Below are 14,864 nucleotides of genomic sequence, written 5' to 3'. Positions count from 1 at the left end.
GGGTCGGGGCAGAGCGCCCCCCCTGCCTTCGCCGTCGTGTCTTAGTCTTTGTGTTTCCTTTTGGTGTCTCCGGGTCTCTGTCCCCATCTTGTGCACCATGTGTCCCTGAGGGGAGTCACACCTGTGTCTGAGTCTGCTGTAAGGTGTTCAGTCTACCTCAAGGGGTCATCATGGTCAACTCTGTCCCATAGCAATCCTTCCGACGTCGCCACACACACTGGAATGTATATCTGCCCCGGCCCCAGCCCGCCTTCCTGTCAGTAACCTCCTGACCCCATCTTTTCCTCTATCACCACAAACTCCTAGTGCAAATTGGATGCTGCTTTAAATGTGAAAACACTTGTTCAAAAGCTATAAAACCTGAATGAAAGCTAAAGCTGAATTTATAAGCCTTGTTGCATATGAGCCAAAAGTGCAAAAAGCTCTATATAATGAACTAACCTGCCACTCGTATAAATATAAATATATATAAATATATTAAAATCAGACTGTTCTACAAAATTGTGTATTTGTATTTTTGTGTACGTACAATTTTCTGCTAAGCAGAAGGAGGATGTAGTATAGGATGCTGTGAGAAGAGATTTGGTTTAATCCTATTTCTTTGTTACTTATTTTTGTTAACATCAGATGCCTGTCTTCGTCTTACGTGTAATGACACTGTTTGGAAAGCTGCAGTATCTCTCTTCCTTAGGGGCAGAGTCCATGAGAGAATGAAATGTGGGGTGGAGAGAGTTGTCCTGGCCACCGAACACGGGACAGTGGCCCAGGCTGCCCGGGAGCCACTCGAGGCCCTAAGGTGGGACTGAGGGAGGGTGCAGGGAAGCAAAAATCCCGTTTCTAGACATCAGCTTCCAAACAGACTGTCAGAGCTAACGCAGACGCCCCACCAGCCACTGGGAGGGGACGTGGGACCTCTTGGAAGTGAGGGACAGGGCCTCTCATCTCTGGGCCAGAAGGCTGCCCAGAAAGCAGCAGGGGGCTGTGCCTGGCAGTGCTGCCCTGCTCACCGGCCCTGAGCTCCCCACCCCTGAGCTCCCCACCCCTCTTCCAAGTAGTCGCTGCCTTTTTCAGATCAGGTTACAAAACGCCTCCCCTCTGCCGAGCTGCTGGCACTTCATCCCCCAGGCCTCCAGCCCCAGTTAACCTGGAGGGTCTCAGAACCCACCTGCCGCCGGTGCTAACACCCAAGAGGGGGTAGCGTGGCTGCCAGCAATGGCCAGAAACCGCCCATCGGACAGGCCGGGCCGGAGGACAAGCTCCGCGTGCCCAGGACAGCCGGCCCTCCCACCACAAAGGCGTCCAGAGGCCCTGGCCTGGGACTGCCTCTGCTGCCCACCCACCTCTCAGCCCCAAGACGGTCCCTCGTGACGTGAACCTTCTCTAGGGAGAGCGATACTGCACCTTCACCTGTGGGACTCATATTTATAACATTGTGTAATGACTGTAGCAAACAGCCCTTGTTTCTAGATGTAAATGGTCAAAGAAACAAGTGCTCTATTGTATTGATTAAAATAGTTCCAATGAGTCCTGTATCATTGTATCTCCTATTCTGGATTAGTGCCTTTTGGACAGTAGACTGTTCTGTAATTAAAATGTAGTATACTGCTTTTTTGTACAGTTTTGTTTTAATAAAACTTTTTTTTTAATTTGTGTTTATTTTAGTATTGTACCTATTAGAGAATAAAATGTATAACTGAACGAAGACTGGTCGGGATTTCTTTGAGTAAGAACAGTCATTCGGCAAGTTCCCTGCTACTTCTGTTCTGAGCATCTGTCCCTTCATGCTTTGAAAACGGACTGGTACCCCAGAGACCCGAGGACACTTGAAAGGGGTTAAGGGGACAATCAAGCACTTCCTGGTTGAGGGAACGTCAGCCGTGAATCCGGCCCCTTCTCCTCCAGCCTGTGCTCCCTTCACGTCTGCCCCGAATTCCCCGGGAGAAGCCATCTCTTCGCGTAGCTTCCCCGCCCGTGGTCCCCTCACTACAGGCGCCATCCTCCCACATCCTAAAACCACTGGGATGCTGGAAGCCTCTCTTCCACGAGGACCACAGCCTTGGACTTTGCTGAGCCGTGAACTCCCACCTCAGGCCATGCCCCAAGCACCTCATTTTCCTAGAAGAGCCATCTTTCCTGGGGCTTCACCTTTAGCAGTAAAAACACAATATGAAAGAAAGCTGAAGCTCTGTAATTTGTTTTCTCTAAGGCGTCCAATGGTTGGGAGCAAATTCTTGAGCAGGACTGAAGGATCGGGTGCCCAAGCTCCCCTCTCATGCGACAGGCTAGGATAGGTTCAACGACCCCTTCTCAGAGAGACACAGTCTGTTTTCTCATTATGCATAACTAGAAAAGACTCTGCAAAACTTTAAGCTGCCCTCAAACCCTAAGTTGCCAACGTAGATGGGCGGGTTTTCGGGGGATGGGGATGCCGAGGACCATCCCCCCCCCCGCCCCGTGCCCCTCTACTGGGGCCAGAACTGCTCTTTCTGGTTCTGTCCTTCAGGGCCCACCTGCCCCAAGAGCACCACCACCACCTCCCCCCTCCCCCCGGCCTCGTCTGCGAGTCCTCCAAACACACTTGCCTGGAGGTCACCTCCTCAACCCCTAAAGCTCTGGAGCCCCTCTTGCGGGCGCCACGCTCGAGGTTCTGCGACCATGGGACTTGTCCAGCGACACCAGGTTCGGTGCAGGATGGCGCACACATGTTCCGAGGGACCCAGCAGCGAGAGAGTGAACGAACTAAACGTGACGGTATACCCACTAGCGCCCATTTTGGGGTCTGAGCAACCGTGAAAACCCCACAGTCTCGTGCAAAGGAGATCTCATTGGGTTGCAAGACAGTAAGTAGTGGCTTGAAAAATACGATTTACCCTAGGAGCTAAATCAATCTGAGACTCTTGCCTCAGAGCAGGACAGCTCCTGGCTGCCAAATTTCTGTCATTATTCGGCAGTGCTTATCTCTGAGAACAAGTCTCGGGCACTTAGGAATACAAACAAGTCCCGCCAAGACGTGCTCTGACTGGTGGCCACCTCTAATCAGCCCTCCCCGTGGCTGCAGCCCTACGTTTGCAAGTACCTTTTATAGCAGGCGCAGGCAGAGTGATTCACCGATGCAGGGCCACCAGCGCACTGGGCCGACTGCGTCCTTGCGGCTGTGGGCTGGGCTCCTGGACCACGAGCAGGACGCTGCAGGCCATCTCGGGAGGGCTGCTTCTCTCCCCGGCGCTGGTTCGAGCCCACGCTGGGCTATAGCTGGGTGCCACGTCCTCAGGATGTTGGCCTCAGGGGCAAGCAGGGCCCAACAAATGCCATCAGGCTTCACAGCCTGCGCGGACCGGACCACCGGTGTGCACAGCCATAATCCTCCTCCCCCAAACATCTCGTTGCAGAACCTTTGAGGGTCCACTCACCCGCGCAGCAGTGGAAGGAAGTCCTCTGCTCCCCAGCTGCGGCGTCTGACAGGGGGCCCAGCGTGCAGGTCGAGGTGGACAGTGGAGCTGAGGCGTGAGAGCTGGGACACCCCTGTTCCAGAGAAGCGGTCTCCCGGCTAGGTAGCCCAGAAGCTCCGATTACCTTGAATGTAAGGCCATCAAAAAGTTTCTGTTGGTCCTTGGCTCCTGAAAAAGGTCTCAACCCAGTGGCCACGGAACCAGATCACAAAGAGCGCTGGGCTGTGGAGGTGTGCTCAGGGGACCTGCTGCTGCCCTGAACCTCTCTCTTCTAGTCTCAATCCTGAAAAGCCCCACCCTGATCACTCAGAACCAGATCACAGCTGCCTGTGGGACAGTCTGGAATGAGCCCAAACACCCCTGCCTCAGGGTTGGGGAGAGGAAGGCAACCAGATGACCCAGACGTAGGCAGGAGATCAAATGGTTTTATTTAGAGGCTGTTGGTCATGTGACGGAAAGGCATATACGGTACAGAATCACAGAGGTTTAGTTCATTATACAGTACAAATCATTAAGTCTTTACAATTCATTACAGAGTCTTTGGATTTTTCTTAACTCCCATTTCATGTGTAGCAAATCAATAGTCTCCCAAACAAAATCACTCCTTTATGTGAACCCGTCATATTTACAGAACTCCACGCACAGAGATGCTCCAAGACTCTCCCAACACGATTAGTCAGCGGCACGCGGAAGGCATGACGGATTCCTCCGAGAGAAGGGGGCGCATGGGGACAGTGGGGACGGTGCAGTCAAGGGTCTCAGGCTGCACAACCCATCCCGGAGAGATGTCTGTCCATATGAGGAGCGACAGGCAGACCGACAGGGCGGTGATCCTGGGAGCTGGCAGCATGTGAGAGCAGGCAGGCCTCGGGCAAGTGGCTCATTGTAGCCGAGAAAATATGTACCCGTGGCCTCCTGGTCAGTTTCACAGACAGGACACTTTAATCCAAGAGAAGGAAGTAACGGGGACAGCGGGAGGGGGGATGAGGGTCTGAACACCTCCTAGGCCTTCCCGCTCTGCAAGGGGCCCGCTCACAGCTCACCAAGCACAGGGGCCTGACCCGCTGGCCGGCCACCCGCACCACCCCCCGCAGTCCTCTGGGGTCCAGGCTGGGTGACCGTGTGTGTACAGAGCAGGAGGCAGAGGCCAGGAGGGCTCCCGCCCGACCTTGACCTGTCCTCGTGCGGCTGGGAGCCACAGACGGACGGTCCCTCCCCAGCGCCACGCAGCTGCCGCTCCTGCTGTCTTACTAAATCCCAGAGCCTGACCTGCTAAGAACCGCATCAGGGATCCTAATGCTGACATTTATTTAAAATTAGGTCTGTGTGTTAATAAGGCGAGGACAGAAGACGCAGGGAAGGGGGAGTCCCTCCCTCCCCACTCCGTCCAATAACTCAGGGTGCGGGGACTGCCCGGCTCCTGGCTTTAGGGACCGCAGCTCTTCCATTTACAAGCTAACGGGAGTCTGCGCCAAGAAGCAGGGCGGGCTTCCTTCACCACCTGGGAGCAGGACGGTCCCCGCCCCCCGCCCCGAGCCGCCCAGGAAGCTGGAGGCAGTAAGAGAGAGGCCGAGAGCGTCCCCGGAGCCCCGCTCCATCCACCAATACAGCGGCCCAAAGGGATGTGCGGGTCATGGAGCCAGAGGGCGGGGGTCGGGACTGCTGGCCCTGTACCCCTGCGAGGACCCAGCATGGCCCCCACGCCCTGCTTTGCTCTTCCAGGGGCCGCCTCACTGCCCTCGAGGGTCCCGGGCCAACCAGGGCCCAGAGCTGGGTCAGGAGAGCCAGGCCAGCAGCTGCCTTCTGCCGGCAGTGCTGACAGATGAGGATGCCCAGGGCAGCCCGCGTGTTGCTCTCTGGCCGCGGAAACAGCTCACCAGGAACGCCGATGGGCCGACGTGGCCTCTCTAACGCCACCAGCACAGGCCCAAACCCGATTCATTCTGAGAAAACCCCAGGCAAGCTGGGAGCTACAGACTCTAGAGCAGCGACAGTGCCCTCCTCCCTGGAGAAAGCACCACCTCTGCACACAACGGGCTCTGGCCACGGCCCCCAGTCCCGGCAGCACAAAGTCAAGGGGTCTAAGGAAACGCTGCTTCCCTGGGGGCAGAGATGCTGGGCAGGGCTGGTGGGACACTCTCAGGCAGGCGGAACTGGGGACATTTGAAAAGCAGGCCCCGAGAGGAGGCGTAGGGGAGGCCGGGAGAAGGGGAAGGGCGCCTGAGGCCTCTCCAGACAACAGGGCTCCGCCCGGCCCGTGAGCTCCTGCCAAAAACCTGCTCAGGGCAGTGACTGGGCTGTCATCTCTTCCACTTCAACTCAAACGACAACGAAAAGAGCCCGACCCTTCACATCCCCCGACCGACCGTCCCAAGCCCGTTCTGCGAGGTTGCGACACCTGTCACAGGGCAGATGAGCCCCAGCAAGTACTTGGCTCCGTAAATGAGGGTCACACCCAAGCCACCTTCCATTTCTATGGCGTCTTCTCTCCAGTGCCCCGGGTGCGGACTTTCTGCCCCACCAGGCAGGTCACCTGAGGCTCTGGGAGCGAGAGCCGCCCTCCCAGGGAGCGGGTGGTGCTAGCATCCACGGAGGAGAAACTCGCACTGAAAACAGGCCTGAAGGAGAGCTTCCGTGCTGGCAAGGAGCTTACACAGAAGAGCTGGCACAGAGTTGGGAGCGCTTAATTCAGGGACACGCCCGGCAGGTGTTCCTCGGAATGCCAGCTGAGGACAGGAAGGAGTACAAGTGGTGGCCCGCCACAGACCTGGGGCACCAGGTCACTGGGCCACCACCCTGGTAATACCAAAGGCACCGGTGGAAAAGGGGCTCTGGACCAGGGCTGTCCCAGTGCGGCCAGGCGATGCTCTGGGATGATTCACGCCGTCCCCAGCGCCATCCGGGCCAGCCTGGCCTGTGGCTCTGCGAGGCTCCCAGGGATAAACCCCGCCGGCAGCGGGGTGGGCAGCTCTCCCTCCGCCTGCCGGGCTGCAGCCCCAAGCTGGGCAGGCATCAGGGCACAGAACCGCCACGGAGCTAAGCTGGTCTAAGGACCCTCCCAGAACCAAAACCACACCAAGGCCACGAAGCCTCTGACCGACTTTGTCACTGGCCTCAGAAGCACAACAAAATTCTCCAGGTTTTCACTGTCAGCTTAGAGTAAGGCCACTTGTGTATCTGCGATAAAGAACACAAGGAGGGGCAGCGTCCTCCGGGAACCCCCACCAGAGGCAGGAGGCTGGCAGCTCCCGAGTGGCCACAGAGGCGGGCAGCGCAAGGCAGGCCCTGGGCACTCACACCGGGAGAATGATTGTGGCTCGCGAACAATTTCGTATTTTGAAAAAATAAATATAATAAATATATGCCAAGAACTCTGTTAAGGGAATAAATGGCAAAGAGAAAAAACTTTCTGGGTATAAAGACCCTAAAACACCCACAAAGAAACCTCTAAGAAACCCCGTGGAAAGGAAGAGGGAAAGGCGGGAGGGGCAGGCCCAGGGCCCCAGGCACCTGAGGTGGGGAGAGGCGCTGGGAGCTACGGGGGTGTGGGGCGCCGCCTCCGCGGGAGGGAAAGGCACGAGTAACGGTTATGCTTTAAATTAAGAGGTTAACTGCGTCACCAGCACAGAAAAAAGAGCAACATCGGCCGCAGTCGCGGCGGCCCCAGGCCCAGGAAGACGGCGGAACCCTGCTCTCCACAATCCGGGACCACGCTGGGCTCCTAGAACCTTCCACCCGCGGCCCAGCTGCGACGCCGCCAAACTCTCTGGGGAGAGGGAGAAACAGGGAGAGGTCACCAGCCCCGCGACGTGCAGAAAGCGTTCCCGGCCTGTCCCCACGGAGAGAGGCTAGAGGGCCCGCCCGGGGCTGTCCCCGCAAAGGCTCGGAGGGGCCGCGCGCCCCCTGTCCGTCGCCCAGGAAGGACGGGAGGCGGCCACCCCGCCGCTCAGCTGGCCCAGGACTTGCGGTTCTCCGGGTTCCCGGGGGCGCGCTCGGCCCGCCCCGCCGAGCCCTCGGCCTTGGCCAGCGCCGCCGTCAGCGAGGCCAGGTTGGTGGCGGAGCCAGAGAGCGCGCCGCTTCTGCGGGTCTCGGGGAAGCCTTGCGGCCGGAGCCCCGCGCTGCGCCGCCGCCCCACGCACGCCGCCCTGCGCACGCGGCCCGGCCTCACCAGCAGCCCGTAGCCGGGGTTGCACTTGAAGTACTGCTTCCCGCCGATGGAGCCATCGTTCTTACCTGCGGGAAGGAAGAAAGGAAGGAAGACGTGGAGGTGGCTCCCCGGCCCGCGCACCGCGCAGCCAGTCCTCGTTGAAGGAGCGGGGCCGGGGCAGTGCCTCCCGAGCAGCAGAGGTGGTCACTGCGGACAGATCCCGGTGGCCTCCGGCACGGCCAGGGCCTGTCACTTCTGACGCCCACGTGCCACCAAGGCAGAGCCCGCCCCGCCCTCGGCACCAACCGCTGTCAGTCTGGACAGTCAAGATGCAAACCTAGGATGGATGTTGTGAGTGGAACGATTATTTTCCCTAAATCTATTAGATGGAAACTGGCAAATTACCAAACTGTAGCTAGTGAGATGTCACGCCTGGTGTGTCAAGATGGGGAGATGTCTCCTTGGTAAAAGCAAACAAAAAATGCTTTAAGAAGGTCAGCAGCACTGGAGCGGGGGGGGGGATCCATTCATGGAGGGGGAGAGAAGAGACTATAAGGGGGCGGGGGGGAGCTGATCCCTCAGTGTCCGCAGCCCATGGTGATGGGTTGCTGGGAAACGTGATCTCTGCAGCAAAGCACTCATGAACTGTCCACACTCACTGCCTGCACCCCGCAGCCTGCCTCCTCTCTTCCTCCCTCTCAGACAGGCCCACCCTCCACCAGCTCCTCTCAAGGTCAGCAGAAGTCACTCGGTCCGCCTCTCGATGTATCCCACAGGTGACCTCTCACTCTCCCTTCCTGCCTCCCCCTCGAAGGCGGGGGCGTGTGTGTGGCCCTACCCTGTCCCTTGGGGGCTCGCCCACCCAGCCTGCCCTCCGAGAACCCTGCTGCCTCTTAGCTGCGTGTCCAGCCCGAGGTGGCCCTCTGACTGCTCTTCTCTACTGGGCATCCACCCCGCACGCCCAGTGCCCCTCCCGCCAGAACTCTGGCTCCTCGGGAGCACGCACTCTCCCTGCTCTCCTCATAGCACTCACTACTACCACATTTTGTTTGTTTACTTGGCAATTCTCTTCCCTCTAAAACGTAAGTCCAGGGAAACCAGAACTTTGTTTTGCTCACCAAGGTGTCCTCAAAATCCAGGACAGGGACTGGAACGCGGTAGGTGCTTAGTATTTATTTGCTGGATGAATTCGTCTGTTCACTAATCCCCCTTTAATTCTTGAGCTCAATTACAGATAGAAACGTCTTTCCCAATTCTCCTTTGCATTTCAGCAGAAATGGAATTTAAATAATATTCCAGCCTGTGCTGCACTCGTCTTCTACCTCTTCCATTTTATGACATTCTTGGCCAAAATTATTTTTAAAGACAGTGATTTCACAGCTGAGCCTAGGGGCTGAGAGACAGTCACTGTGGCCTGGGGTTCACTGAGGCCCCTCCCGCAACCCTCACTCTGCTGGCCCAAAGGACAGCTCCTCACTGGCGACATCCAGCAGGCCACACAAGCTCTGCTAAAACCCATCTCCACAGCCTCCAAGCCTCAGCTCAGGGAGTGGCTGCCCCACCCTGGGACACGCTGGTGGGAGGGAGAAAGGCAATCAGGCCGGCCGATCTCAGCGTGCTAGACACAGAGTGAACTCCCCGCCATATCTCCTCAAGAGAAATGAGTGTGTCCACGCAAAAACTTAACACACGAGTGTTCCCCGCAGCCTTACAACGGCCAAAAAGTGGAAGCAACCCAAACGTCCATCAACTGACAAGTGGATGAACAACGAACGCGTGGGGCATCCCTACAGTGGGACAGTATCGGCCACAAAAAGGAATGAAGTGCTGACACAGACCATAACTGGGTAAGCCCGGGAAACTCAGGTAAGCCAGTCATAAAAGGCCGGGTATTTATGGCTCCATTTATGTGAAAGTCCAGATTAGGACCTTTTATATCAATTTAGTCAAAAAAGTAGATTAATGGTTACCTGGGGCTTGTGGGGGGGGGTAGTGTCTTGCTAACTGACATGCGGCTTCTTTTTGGGGTGATAAACCCATTCTAAAATTAGGGTGTACAACTCTGGAAATATACTAAGAACCACTGAATTGTACACTTTAAACAGGTGGATTTTTTGGTAGGTAAATTGCATCACAATAAAGCTGTTTAAATAAAAAAAGAATCTGCAGGCCATTTGCTACAACATGGATGAACCTAGAGGGAATTACGCTAAGTGAAGTAAGTCAGAGAAAAACAAATAATGTATGTTATCACTTACATGTGGAATCTAAAAAACAAAGCAAATGAATGAATATAACAAAACAGAAGCAGACTCACAAATATAGAGAACAAACTAATGGTTACCAGTCGGAGAGAGAGAAAGCAGGAGGAGCAAGACAGAGGTAGGGGGTTAGGTAGGGGGTTAAGAGGTGCAGACCACTATGTATAAAATAAATAGGCTACAAGGACATATTATACGGCACAGGGAATATAGCCAGTGTTTTACAATAACTTTAAATGGAGTGCAATCTATATAAATTTTGAATCACTATGCCATACACTGGAAGCTAATACTGTAAATCAACTATATCTCAATTAAAAAAAAAAAAACTGGAGGGCTTCCCTGGTGGCGCAGTGGTTGAGAGTCCGCCTGCTGATGCAGGGGACACAGGTTCGTGCCCTGGTCCGGGAGGATCCCACATGCTGCGGAGCGGCTGGGCCCATGAGCCATGGCCGCTGAGCCTGTGCTCTGCAGCAGGAGAGGCCACAACAGTGAGAGGCCCGCGTACCGCAAAAAAATAAAAGAGAAAAATTGGGGACTTCCCTGGTGGTGCAGTGGTTAAGAATCCGCCTGCCAATGCAGGGGACACGGGTTCCAGTCCTGGTCCGGGAAGATCCCACATGCCGCGAAGCAACTAAGCCCGTGCGCCACAACTACTGAGCCTGAGCTCTAGAGCCCGCAAGCCACAACTACTGAGCCCCACACACTGTAACTACTGAAGCCCATGCGCCTAGAGCCCGTGCTCCGCAACAAGAGAAGCCACCGCAATCAGAAGCCTGCACACAACAACGAAAAGTAGCCCCCACTCGCCACAACTAGAGAAAGGCCGTGCGCAGCAACGAAGACCGGACGTGTTCAAAAATAAATAAAAATGAATGAATGAATGGCACGACAAAGTACATGTTTCCTTAAGTCCTGCCCTCAGTTTTTCTGAAATGATGATCTCTTGGCTTGGAGGTAGGCCATTCTATAAGGAGACTTAAGAGACTGGTGAGCCCACGAGGCTCTTCGATCACCTCACCTTCTGTCCTCCCCCTGGGGGCCCAGGAGCCTTGGGGTGTCTTAGGAACACCTGAGGCATCTGAAGCTCCACATGGGCATTCGTTTTTGTAACCTGAGCAAGCACAGCAGACAGAGCTGCTGTGACAATTGAAATGCAGACGCTTCTGTGACTAAAAAAGAAAAATCAGGATTTAAATTCACCAAATTAAGAGTAGCTTTCAATTAAGGTCTTTGGTTTCTGAGAAATTTCTGCAGGTTAAAAAAAGAGAATCTGACTCTGAAAACGCTTAGGAAACTCTTATCTAGACAAAATTCCTCATTTTGTAAAGTGGCGACCCAGGGGCTCAGAGACGTGAACGATGTGCCCAAGGGCACACAGCAGGTGCTGGGCAGTGCGGGGCCGGCCCTTTTCTGCCGGACCACGGGGTGCACAGTGAGTTGCCCCGGGACCCGGAACCTGTCCCAAAGCAGCAGCACTGACCTGAAGGTAAGTCTAGCTCCACTCCGACCCATGTGCCCTCCTGGAAGTCAGTGGGCCCCACGTATCTCACGATGCCCGTCTTGGTGGTGCCCACGGTCACATATTCTCCCTCTCTGAGCCACTCAGGGACCTCACTGGCTTCTTCAGAATCCGAGGAAACTTCCAGCTTTCCCGGGGCCTCTGCCTCAGCGCTGCCGTCGCCCGGGCCCCCTGAGGCCAGCGGGTCCTCCTCGCTCCCCGAGGGGCCGCCGGGATCCCCGCCAAGCATGCGTGTGAATGACTTCAGCTCCGAGGTCCGCACCTTCTGGATCCTGAAGGGAGGGGCCGGAGCGGGCGGCTGGCACCGAGGGTCAGCAGGCGCCGGCGGCCTGGAGACGTCGGGCCCTGGGCCAACAGCCGGCTTCACCTGGGGCTGGGGGCTCTTCGGCTTCTGGGGGGCGGCGGCAGGGTCACTCCTGCCCCGCCGGTCAGGCGCAGGGGGGCCTGCCGCCTCGTCCCGCTTCACCGCTGCAGCCCCGACGGGGGCCGCGGCAGTGCCGTCTCCCTGCGCCATTCGCTCCGCCGGGCCGGGAGGGGCGCGGGACGTGACGGGCGCGGCCGGGGACTCGGGCTCGGGGGTGGCCGGGCTGGGGCCAGGAGAGGGCGACGCCGCGGTATCCAGGCTGGGGCCGCAGGCGTCCGACAGGGTGGCAGTGGAAACACTGTGCGAGAAGTAGCCGCTGGACGCCTCGCTCAGGGGGCTGGGCGGCCCATCCGCGCCCTCGGGGGCCGGGGAGGCGGGCGCGGGTCTCGGGGGCCCGTCGTAGGTCTTGGGCGAGGGGGCGGCCGGCAAGGCCACGGGCACGTCGGAGGCCACGCGCAGCCCCGCGCTCTCTCGCTGAGCCTGGAGCAGGGAGGGGAGAATTCACAGTTAGGCGTCCGCTCCCCAAAGCCTGGAGACCAATGCTGTTGTCAGCGGGGACATGACAGCTCCAACAGTGGGACAAGCGCAGCCATGCAGCAGGGCGGACCCGGTTCCCACCTCAGCTCCCCTGTTCTGCTGTGCGACCTCCACGAACCAGATACGCAGGCCGACTAGGCTCCACGCTGGCGCTGCCCCTGCTGCGACTGAGGGCTAAGCAAGATGGCCACGGGTGCCCCTCATCGCCTCTCCTTTCCGTAAACTGCAGATCTTAACAGCTGCCTGTGATGGCATGATTCCTAGTAAGAGTTCCATATTTGGTCCTAGTCTTGTTTTCGGACACAGAACTCCCAAAACCCTTGGGGTTTCCTAAGTGGCAATAACAATAAGGGCTTCTTGATACTTACAACGAGGCCCTTTCAACCACATCTGAGTTTGTTAAGGGGGTGACTTTTGGAAAGCCCCCAAGGAAGGGGGCTGGTTGCCAGGGGGAATAACCATGTGACTAGAGGATTCGAACTTTCCATCCCACCCCTGACCTCTGGGCAGCGACTGAAGGCTGAATCGATCACCAATGGCCAATGATTGAATCAACCATGCCTACACAATGAGGCCTCTGTAAAAACCCAAAAGGACAGGGTTTGGAGAGCTTCTGGGTTGGTGAAAGCGTGGCGATCTGGGGAGGGCGCTGTGCCCAGGGAGCGTGGAAGCTCCCCACCCTTCCCCTACTTATCTCTCCCGGCTGGCTGTTCCTGTGTTACATCCTTTTATAATAAACGGATAATCTAGTAAGTAAAATGTTTCTCCGAGTTCTGTGAGTCACTCTAGCAAATTCATTCAACCTGAGGAAGGGGTCATGGGACCCGCTGATCTGGAGCACACTGGACTTGGCATCTGAAGTGGGAACAGTCTTGTGGGGCTGAGCCCTCAACCTGTGGCATCTGACACTGTCTCCAAGTAGATGGGGTCAGAAGCCGAGTTAACTGTAGGACACACAGCTGGTGTCCAAGAATCGCTTGGTGGTGGGAACAACGCGTACGGGGCGGCCACCGCGGCGACGCGGTACAAGGCAGGCAGACCAGGCCCTCACACAGAGCGTGGCACACAGCAGGCGCACACCTCTCAGCGCCGCCCACTTCCCTTCACTCAGGCTCAGAACTCTTGCCCCCATGTGAACGGATCCCCCTGCCCAACACCAACTCCACGGGGAGACTGACAGCATCGCCGGAGGCCAGAAGAGCACTTTCCGAACTCCCGCAAAACTGAAATGATCGTCTCACTGGAGGATCTGGAAGTGCCAGGGCACAGCTCCACCAGCTCGGGCAGGAAGCAACAACCCGGGGGCCTGCGGGCGGGGAGGCAGGGGGAAGAGGAGGAACAGAGGCTGCCTGAAGGCTGTGCCCTTCCTCTGAGAGGCCGTCTTTCAAGCTGCTGCTCAAGGCTGGTCCCATGTCACAGATGGTCGCTCTGGTCCCGGGAGACTCAGGCCGAGGAGCAGCCAGCCCGGCGAGCAGGGTCTGAGCGAGGCCAGAGCTATGCTGGCCTCTCCGCCTCACGTCACCGGGTCCGAGGGAGCCTGCAGAGACGCGCAGAGCCCCATCTCCTGGGGAAGACGACAGTCGCGGCTCCGCCGAGCTCTGCGGTTTCTGGCGCGCTCTAAGGTGTCTTGCCTTGATAACTTAAGCCATTGGGAGAAGGTGGTGGATTATCTTTCTATTCCCAGTGCACAATGATAGGGAACGGGAGACAGAGTGGGGAGTGGGTTGGGGGGCGAGAGGGGTGCTGCTCAGAAAAAGAAATGTGTTTTCAATATTTACGGAAAGATTATTCATATTACAAGAATGGCCATTTTCCATTTGAAATACAGGATTTATTTGAACTGGGAAACAGCTGAGATCTATAAGTCTCTTACAGTTACTTGGCTTAACTCAGCAATTTGATAAATCGTGCATTTTCACGTGAATTGTCATTTATATTCCTGTCTCCAGAGGCCCTCCTTCCCCCACAAGGCACACTCTCAGGGTACAAAATTAACAGCACCTCTTGAGATTAACAACCCATTTTTGTGATGGATCTCTGGGCTGCAAAATTTACTAAATCCAATAGATCAATAACTGTCACCAGCATAAATACTCTAAAAGATTAGGCAATCCTTCAATCATTTTTCTTTTGCAACTTGTACATATTTTATTTACTCTTTTTTATTTTAGTTTTAATATCACTGACTGGGCAGGGAAGAATACGCAAACAAAATTACAACAGTCTAGAATCTGAACAATAACTATGGCCCTTAAATAGCCTGTGTTCCCCACTCTCCCAGGGTCCAACCCACCATTGCCGGATCTGCTGTCTGCTAAGGGCAGCTGGGCCCGTCCGGAGGGGGACAGTCCTGCAACAGTGCCCTGGAGCTCCTTGCTGTTCCATCAGCGCTACTGGATCCTCTGATGTGGGCCAGAAAGTACTCGCTTTACAACACGGCCCAGACAGGCTAAAGGATTCACCCAAAGGCTCCAGTAAGTGAAAAGCCAGGGATCAGAGGTCACATCCACAGCGACAAGAAAAAGGTGATGGGAGGCGGCAAAAGGCGAGCCCAGATAACCCCCGTTCTTTCCAGCTGACCGAG

General features: G+C 56.3%; 1 protein-coding gene across 1 annotated transcript in view; it reads right to left on the bottom strand.

The window, feature by feature from the left end:
* Nucleotides 1-7,395: 7,395 nt before the first annotated feature.
* KIF13B (kinesin family member 13B) overlaps nucleotides 7,396-14,864 on the bottom strand; it is a 188,542-nt gene continuing 181,073 nt past the window's right edge. Inside the window, exons 39-41 of the mRNA XM_007466182.1 lie at nucleotides 11,930-12,223; nucleotides 11,341-11,761; nucleotides 7,396-7,682 (exon numbers count right to left, since the gene is read on the bottom strand). Of these exons, the coding sequence (XP_007466244.1) occupies nucleotides 7,396-7,682; nucleotides 11,341-11,761; nucleotides 11,930-12,223 (1,002 nt within the window). The remainder of the gene's footprint in view (nucleotides 7,683-11,340; nucleotides 11,762-11,929; nucleotides 12,224-14,864) is intronic.

Source organism: Lipotes vexillifer, unplaced genomic scaffold, assembly GCF_000442215.2.
Source record: "Lipotes vexillifer unplaced genomic scaffold, Lipotes_vexillifer_v1.1 scaffold308, whole genome shotgun sequence".
Lineage (NCBI taxonomy): Eukaryota > Metazoa > Chordata > Mammalia > Artiodactyla > Lipotidae > Lipotes > Lipotes vexillifer.
The sequence above is the reverse complement of the archived record's forward strand: the minus strand, read 5'-3'. Positions and strand labels throughout refer to the sequence as shown.